The 9,251-nt window shown below is 38.8% G+C and overlaps 1 protein-coding gene across 1 annotated transcript; it reads left to right on the forward strand.

Moving 5' to 3' along the window:
* On the forward strand, window positions 1–5,817 carry LOC117558136 (prolactin-releasing peptide receptor-like). Its single transcript, XM_034234143.1, has 3 exons — window positions 1–83; window positions 2,412–2,858; window positions 5,006–5,817. Exons 2-3 carry the CDS (start codon window positions 2,443–2,445, stop codon window positions 5,634–5,636), a joined length of 1,047 nt encoding a protein of 348 aa, XP_034090034.1. The 5' UTR covers window positions 1–83; window positions 2,412–2,442; the 3' UTR covers window positions 5,637–5,817.
* The last annotated feature ends 3,434 nt before the right edge of the window (window positions 5,818–9,251 follow it).

Genomic DNA, 9,251 nt, shown 5'->3' on the forward strand with positions numbered 1-9,251 from the left:
ACTGACTGTGCAGTAGCGCACGAGGAAGGTCCGCTCTTCTCTAACTCAAACACACTCAACTCATCTGAGTAACACCAACACTGGTGAGTTATTGTGCAATTATTATTTATAATTGATCTGAGTTTATATTATTTTGCATTGTTTCATTTTAAACTTGTGCTTGAGTCCTTTCTTTAAGACAGAATAAAACAACTCAATAGACATGTTACTAGAGTAATAAACTAGAGAATCTATTCTTGGCATTTACAATAACAAACACCTTCCAGACTGCTTATGAACATCATTATTCCTGTCATGTTATTCAGGAAAATTGTCAGGGGTTCATGATGTAAAGGAATGAAGAATTTGCACACCCTGGATAATGCATATCTATTTCAAAATTCCCCCATGTATAGACTTCTATAATAAATCCGTGCTATGCAAATCAACTGTGAAATAAATATAAGGGAGCAGCTTTGAATATGAAATATCTCATGAGGGAACAGAATCTATAAGCATCTACTCCAAAGGGAGGGGCAAGGGGGAAATATGTTGTTTCTATGTTAAGCTGCACTGTAACATCCAAGTTAATAACATGCTGTGATTTGATTGGAATACAACAACAAGGAATATATACGTATATCGCAGTTGAGACAGAGTTAGGCTCCTTTCCTTGCCTTGCTTAAGGCAAGGAAAATTACTCACAATCTTCACTTAATACTTGGTCCATACTTCAGTTTCCAAGCCAAATTCATTTGAAATGAAAATTCTGATTTTGTTCATAAAGCTGAATATTTGAGCATTACATTTCTGCAATGGTCATTTAAAATATATTAAATGTGTTTTTAAATCCAGTTTTTGTTTGTTTATTTGTTATAATTGTTTCTCTGATTAATAACATTTGGTAGTCTATAAGATGAGAACAGCAAGTAAGGCATCGTTTTAATAACTATGAATCATACATACAGACACACGCACACAGACACACACACACACGCACACGCAGACACACACACGCAGACACGCGCACAGACACATGCACACACACATGCACACACATACACAAATCTCCCCTTCACTGTAAAAGTAGTGATAAGTCGCTGCGTATGCGTATGTACTGACTGTTCCATGTGTTGTTTTGATCTGTTGTGATTTATTGTGATGTAATGTGTTTTTATGTATTTAAATTACATGTACAGCACTTTGGCTCGACCAAAATCGTTTTTAAATGTGCTCTACAAATAAAACTTGATTTTATTTGAAATGTACAACCAAGGTCCAAGGTCTTCCTTTGTACCGCTTCACTGTACAAGTGAGTGACAGTTATGCAATGTAACAAGGGGGAAATGTGAGAAAAACATGTGGAATAGACGTCAAAATAACAAAGAAAAAGATAGTGGGTCATACCACTGAATATCTCTTCAATATTTAAAAAAATGAATGGACTGCATTTATAAAGTGCTTTTTCAGTTTTTAAATATTCAGGTCAGCGTGACATTCACACCCATTTATACAGAGGTTACCAAGGTGACACCTGCTAAACACCCACACACACACCATCGGGAGCAATTTGGGGTTAAACATCTTGCCCAAGTACAACCGCAGGGGTTGGAGATCAAACTAAAGTTGTGAATGACATGCTTCATAAAACAATTTGCATTGTAATTTTATGTTCTGTTATTTTATAAAATGTAATCTGGTTCCCCAGGAAGCATTGCATATGATACAATATAAAGGCATCAGTGACTGACTGCACTCAATGTATTAGCATTAAGTTAAAAACACTGAACATGGGGTGTCTTAAAAAGTATTTGAGATTGTTTTGAATAGGCATCATAGTTTAGTTTTGTATATACTTTACTGCATGAATGTTGTATTTATTCTTTATCTTAAGTATGAACAACACATAGGAGAGTGTCCTCATTCACAGACAAGACAAAGTATAAGAAGCTGTTTTTATCTTGTTGCTAAAAAAAGCTATTTTCAGTCCAATTCCAAACAGCAAGCCGGCTGCCAAAGGGAATATAATGTAACAAACTTACCTTAAAATCGAAGTTTAAAAACCGTATGAAATGCTTAAAAGTCCAGAAACCCAGTCATGTAAAATAGATGAAAAACCGACAACACTACTATGCAGACTCAACCATCACATTTTCCATTTACAAATTACACAATCATGGAGGAAGCAAAATGTACGCATTGCTCATCTTATATTCACTTACCTTATAATTATAAGCACTCTTCACCGATAAAGGACTGTTGGTGGTAAAAGCATGCTTATTAAATAATACTCTTCAATTTTTGAAATGTCCTGAAGTTGTTTACAGGTACATTTGCATGCATCCTAACATTTATTACTAATTTGACCTTTGGAAAAGTTCTCAGTGTTATTTCCTAACAGCTGCAACATGTTTCTAATGTGTTTTGTTCAGATCAGGTACTGGCAGATTGAGCTTTGCTGACATGGAGGGAAATCACAGTGCAGAACAGACAGGCGGACATGTTTACGAGGTCGCGATGCAGAACAGCTCCACCAACCTCAGCTCCCAGTTTGCAGATGTGGCTCTGCTGCAGACGTTCAAGCCCCTCATCATCCCCTGCTACGTGCTCGTGGTGGTTGTGGGTGTCTTTGGGAATTATCTGCTCCTGTATGTCATCTGCCGAACCCGCAAGATGCACAATGTCACCAACTTCTTCATCGGGAACCTGGCCTTCTCTGACATGCTCATGTGTGTCACCTGCGTCCCCTTCACTCTGGCCTACGCCTTTAACCCCCACGGCTGGGTCTTCGGAGGCCCCATGTGTTACCTGGTGTTCCTCATCCAGCCGGTCACAGTCTACGTGTCAGTCTTCACGCTCACTGCTATTGCTGTGGACAGGTAAGCAGAAGTGACATTTGGATTATTTCCCTTTCAATTATCTTCAAAGATGAATGGTTTATGTAACATGATTGCACTGCCATAGTGGCTGAGAATGTCTTGATTGACAGATTTAAACCTAAAGCAGAGGTGGGAAGTAGTGAAGTACAAAATCCTACTTCGTTACTGTTCTTACAGTAAGTACATTTATCTGGTATCATACTTTACTCCACTACTTATTTTTCTGACGACTTTTTACTTTTACTTCTTACATTTTGAACACAAATACCTGAACTTTCTTCTTCTTACATTTTCAAAACAGGCTGGTTCCTTTAGTTTGAATGTGTGTTTGGTGGCGTGATCATTATTATTTAGAGTCATTGCGTGCCTATTGATTTGAACACGATCCGTGTATCCATAATTTCCTGGTCTTCTCTATAGAAGAGGGACCAATGGAAACGTTGTCATGTTGCCGTTGTTCAGCATGGAAACATTCATTAGCTAACAATGACATTATTGTTCTATTAATATAAAGGGAGGTCAGGTACTCTTTAAAGCAGCTGCTAGTTATGGGTACTTTTTACTTAAGTACATTTTGAAGCCCATACTGTACTTCTTTACTTTTACTTAAAGTAAATAAGAGTAGAGTAATTAAGTTCAGTCAGTACTCTTTTACCAGAGTATTGTATTTTTAAACACGAGTATCTGTACTTCTACTTGAGTAAAGGATGTGTGTACTTTTGCCATCTCTGACCTAAAGTCTCTCTCACTATCCCAAGCCATCAGAGACTTTTCCTCCCTCACCGCATTCAAAAAATCCCTCAAAACCCACCTGTTCAACACTGCATTCAAACTCTGACCACCCCCCCACCCTCATCTTTTCTGTTTTGTTTATCTCTTTATGAAAAATCTCTCTGTCAAAGCGTCTTTGAGTTTTTAGAAAAGCGCTATATAAGTGTCATGTATTATTATTATTATTATTATTATTAAAGTGACCATCCTGATTAAAGGACAACAGAATAACACAACAAAATGATGAGATCCCCCCCCTCCATACTGTATCTTTTTTTCACATTTAAGTACCATTCTCTTCTCAGTGTGATTGGAGTGTAACTGACATCTAAAAAATTAGACTGTTCCAGGAAATGTAATCATTGAAAATGATCTTTTAATTTATACTAATTTGGAAATTAAGGATATATGGAGATTTAAGAGTAACTATAAGTGTCACTACTTATGCTTAATGAATTAGAATGAATCATCATGATTCAGTGCATGCTTTGTTTGACATAACAAAGACCCCTTATGGCTTAACATAAATAAATGATTAGGTTTGTGTTAGCTCATGTAACGGATGCATGTATTAGAGTCTTTGATTAACATTCAAATCACACATTAATCATTCAGAAATACATAGCCCCCTACTGTAAGGGAAACTCTCACTAATGTTTCATGATGTGTTTAACTACGTTTTTTAAATCCATTTGTTAATTCATAAACAAATACCGAATGCTAAATAACTGTGCAGCAGTGTGTGTATGATGGGATCAGATCAAGAAAATCCAATTATCCAGCTTTATATTTTGCACACAGAAAAAAAATCAGGTATGTGTTGCCGACAAATCCCATCGGCCTTAGATCTGTGATCTGAACCTGAAAACTCAAACAGCCTGAGTAAAGCTTCCTGCAGTGTTGCATGTCAATTGTTGATTTCTCTTCCTTCAGTGACCAAGAGAGCATCGTAGATGGAGGCTTTTAAAGCAACAGTTGCAAAACTGTCTTGGCTTGTTACTGCTCCACTGCTTTCGAATTATAAACACCTCAGCTAAAACCTAAAAGACAATAAAGCCTTGAAACCTTAAAACTTGAAAAGTGTAACAATTAAAAATATTGTGCTGTAAGGTGACATTTAAAGCAACAATAAGGTTTTTTATTAAGATTATTATTTAGGTTTTCAAAAAAACAAATATAGAGTTAATACAGTGCTCAGTAATACTTAGATGTAATCAACTCAACTTAACATTTAGCAATTCATAAGCTAATTGGAATTTGAATTTGTATCATAATTATGCTGCAGGTCATTATAAATCATGCTTTACTTGTCCATCGGATGATAGTCATGCGTTTTGTTCCCCTTATTATTAAAGCCTGCTCTTTCATTACTGCAGATATTATGCAACAGTTCATCCCCTGAAGAAGCGTACCTCTGTGGCGACCTGCGCCTGCGTCCTGACCGGCATCTGGCTGCTGTCCTGCAGCCTGGTGACCCCCGCCATCACACACACATACCATGTGGAGTTCAAAGAGGAAGGCTTCACCATCTGTGAGGAATTCTGGTTGGAGAAAGAGAAAGAGAGACGTGCCTATGCATACAGCACCCTGCTGGTCACGTACGTCCTGCCGCTTTCTGCTGTCTTTGTGTCTTACCTCTGTATCACTGTCAAACTGAAGAAGTGTGTCGCTCCTGGCCACCGAACACCAAACCAGACGGGAGCTCAACAGGCTCGCAAGAGGAAGATCTTCCGCCTGGTTGCCCTCCTGGTGACGGCCTTTGCAGTGTGTTGGCTTCCCATTCATGTGTTCAATGTGCTGCGAGACATAGACATCCACCTCATTAACAAGCGCTACTTTTTACTCATCCAACTGCTGTGCCACTTGTGTGCCATGAGCTCCTCATGCTGTAACCCCTTCCTCTACGCATGGCTACATGACCGCTTCCGCACCGAGCTACGGAAGATGTTCAAGTGCCATCGTCGCATTGGAGTGCCGGCTAATAACTGTGGAAGTGTGGTCTTGTAATTACCTGATCATTTGCTATTATATCAGTGTAGGTAGGTTTCTCATGGAGTGCAAGTGGAGTCTTTAGATCAAACTGAAATACAGCCACCAGTAACATCCACAGAAACTTACAATACAATTCAGCCATTATTCATTCAAGATGGTCAGTTGGCAGGGGGTGGCTCTAAAAGAAAGGTCAACTGGTGCTCATGCTCTGTGGATCATGACAATATATCAATGTTATCGCAAACCAGCAATACATCTTGTACAATGGGTTCATGAATGTGCCAAATACAGTTCATGACCATGTGCCAATTCCATGAATCTAAAGAGCAGATGATGTAACTGGAGCATCATTTACTGCATTGCATTTCTCGAAAATTAGGCCAATCATTTGTTGGATACAAATTCCTCTCTTGCTGTTGAATGACAATTAAGTTGGAGTTCACATCCATGACTGTCCAAAATGTCATCATTTAAGACATTTGTGTGGAATTGAAATAATTACCAACCGTTTGAATTATGGTTCAAATGTGTTTTGTGTAGTCAGAGTAAGCTTGATCTTTGACCACCACCTAAATACTTAGACTTTTTTGCCAAATTTGAAGGAAATTCCCTCGAAACGCTGAGATATAGCAGTAACGTAAATGGGAACTTAACAATGGTCAACCCTGCAAACTAATCATTCTGGCCACGGCTGTCCTTAGCAGGGGGAATTTTTAAAAAGCCTGGCTAAATACAGTACAAAAATGTTCCTACTCTATAATAATATCAATACAAATTGTTAGAGAAACATGAATCCTTGAGAATCTGAAACACTTAATGAAGTATGTTGTACATATGCTGCACATCAGACCTTTATATAAGGACGAGAACGTGCTTGTCACAAGAAGATTTCTTATGCACGAGATCTTAAGCCCTTCCTTTAAAATGGATGCTGATACAAATCTGAAATGACATAGAAAAAAAAAGATAGGAGTTATGCATGATGAACTCAAGTGTAGCTTTATTGGATATGAATAGAAAATTAGCCTGCCTGGTCATATTGTGTTTGAACATGTTCGCTGCAGATGTGAATTTTCCACCAGCGCACAGAATTAATCCTGGTGTGCCTTCCCGTGGAATAAATTAAATGTATTAACCTGCACCCCTGGGCTTTAATTTTCTTTAAGCCTGTGGTTGATGAGTAGGCTCCCTAACATTATAATTGAGCTCATTATTTCAGAAAGCATTGTAGAACGGCTGTAAAACGTCTCTGTTGCTTGTGTCTGTGTTACCTGCCTCCTTTCTATTGCTTCTTGAGATTGTATCTAATATGTGCAAGACTGATTTCCACTTCCATTATTTAGTTGATGTAACAGCTGTCATGTCACTTCTTCTGTATTCTCTCTTTTGACATCTGTCTCTTCCTGAAAACAGACGGGACAGATTTATCTTTGCAGCAGTGATAACTCAACAAAGTCGACTAGTTTTTAAGTGCTACTGTCACTAAAATGATTAAACCTCATCTACAGCGGTGCGGATGTAAAACACATGTGCCTTTATGTTTGCTCTTCTCCCATCAACATTTGCTCTATGAAGTGATTTAAGTGTTGAGTGCACACTGTATGTACTGTACTGTCGACCACATCATGGTGTAAATTATGTAAATGATTTGTGACATGCAAAGAAAATCATCCTGTACTAACAATACACTGTGGAATAAAAATACAGATGTATAATGACCTCTCTTCTTCGATCAATGTGACCGCATGAGTACTTTTAATTATATCGGACTTGTTCAGTGTGGTTTCAAGGCTGAATTTACTAATTAAATAACGGGGAGGACAGAAGTGTTTTATGCATATCCACTAGACGAGTTTAGGACATTGAAACAAAGTGAGAATTTATTGATTGTTTTAGCAGGCGAGGTGCTTGCCAACAATGACGTTCATTTCCTGCAGATGAATATTGTTAATTTGATTGAGCCTGTGAAAAGAGTCCAATTCTGTTCCTGTTCATCAAATTAGAATATTTGATCATAAAATAAGGCCTGTAGAACACAAGGTGAGTATTTCCTGAATGTCAGCTGCATGTTTTATTCCGTGCTCTTTACGTAGAGGCTGCTTTTTAACATTGTAGAGGGTAGCACTGAATCAGTATCTAGTATCCTGGATCATATATTCAAAAATTCTCAGGGGCTGAAATGAATCTAGCATGTCATAGTTGCGCTTTTCCTTTGAAGGATTTGTCAATTTCATCACATACTCTTGAAATGAAAGGAGGTTATTACTCTGAAAAGATGGCTTTCACAGCGCAATCATTCACAGGTATTATTCACACGGTCATGCTGGCATTTCTTGCGAATCCGTAATGGAGAAGAAGTATCTTTGATATGTTTTAATGCGTTATGAAATGACTCATTGCTAAGTAGATATTCAATCTGCTTAATTTGAATCAGTATAATAGACCTTTTTACAAGTGGACCTGATTAGTCAGGAATGGTACGTTTTACTAATAACATTAATGATGGCTCAAGTGTCCCAGTTAACCATGTCAGTGTGACACTGAGCCAACAAGCAATACACAGGACCCTGAAACTGAAGCAGATAAATCAATAGATTCAGCGATGAGTAATTGTGCTCTCTTTACGGTTAGATTCCAAAATGTAAGGGTAACATTTAAAGAAAAGAAGGGATTCTACAGACATCCTAGTTGAGAAATACTTTCATATCAGGCAATTTGATGAGGATGGTTTGCAAAACTAAAAAAATTCAACTTATTCTTAAGAAAAAGAGAAGCATTTCCCAGTTTGTCAAAGAGCTCTTAAAGGTACCATGTCATGCTTTTCCGGTTATTACCCGTCCCCTTGTGTGTTATGAAGGTTTTTATGCATGTAAACGGTCTGCAGTCACAAACCCTCAAAGTACACCCTGTAGTGAGTAAAACTCTAACATAGAAAAGACCTGTCTATGCTGCCCCAGAACGCCTCGTTGGAGATTTATCTTTTTCTTCGAGTATAGTGACGTAACAATACCCAGGTCCAAATGGACCAATCCACGGACACACACACACTTTCTCAGCCGCGGCTCCGCAGATCTCCGCACATAGCCAGGCTGTGAGTGTGTGTGTGCTCAGGCTCCGGTGTCTCGGTGTCTCGCAGACCCCACGCAGCAACCAGGAAATTACACCAGTAACCCAGCTCACACTGTCCGCTCCTCGAGCCTCAAAGGGCGGAGCAGCGAGCCCCGCAACGTCCCACCAACACAGCGCCCAGACCCCACGCAGCATTCTCATCTGTTTGTCATTACTGGTGTCATTTTCTGGTTGCTAACGCCATTGTAACACAAACACTGATGTTCAGCTGTAACTGTGGTGGACTCATCAGAACAGAGTGGGCAAGCCGACCAATCAGCACAGTGTGCTCATAGGGAAGGGGGGGCAGGAGCTCCAACAAGGCGTGTAGGACAGAGAGTGAATACACATACTATACAGAGATGCTGTATGAGAAAACCAATGTGAGTTTGGAACATTGAACAATGTACATCTATTCTAGTAGACCTCAACAATGCAATTATCATCAGTAGAAATGGCCATGTCATGGGACCTTTCACACTGCTTTTTCCATTGATTGCACATAAACTGTCCGAAATCATA

This window comes from Gymnodraco acuticeps, unplaced genomic scaffold (genome assembly GCF_902827175.1).
Source record: "Gymnodraco acuticeps unplaced genomic scaffold, fGymAcu1.1, whole genome shotgun sequence".
Lineage (NCBI taxonomy): Eukaryota > Metazoa > Chordata > Actinopteri > Perciformes > Bathydraconidae > Gymnodraco > Gymnodraco acuticeps.

Excerpts from the sequence above, each read along its gene's own strand:
- LOC117558136 (XM_034234143.1), top strand. The coding sequence starts at position 2,443 with ATGGAGGGAAATCACAGTGCAGAACAGACAGGCGGACATGTTTACGAG. Across the intron at positions 2,859-5,005 it reads ACTGCTATTGCTGTGGACAG|ATATTATGCAACAGTTCATC; the intron begins GTAAGCAGAAGT and ends TCATTACTGCAG.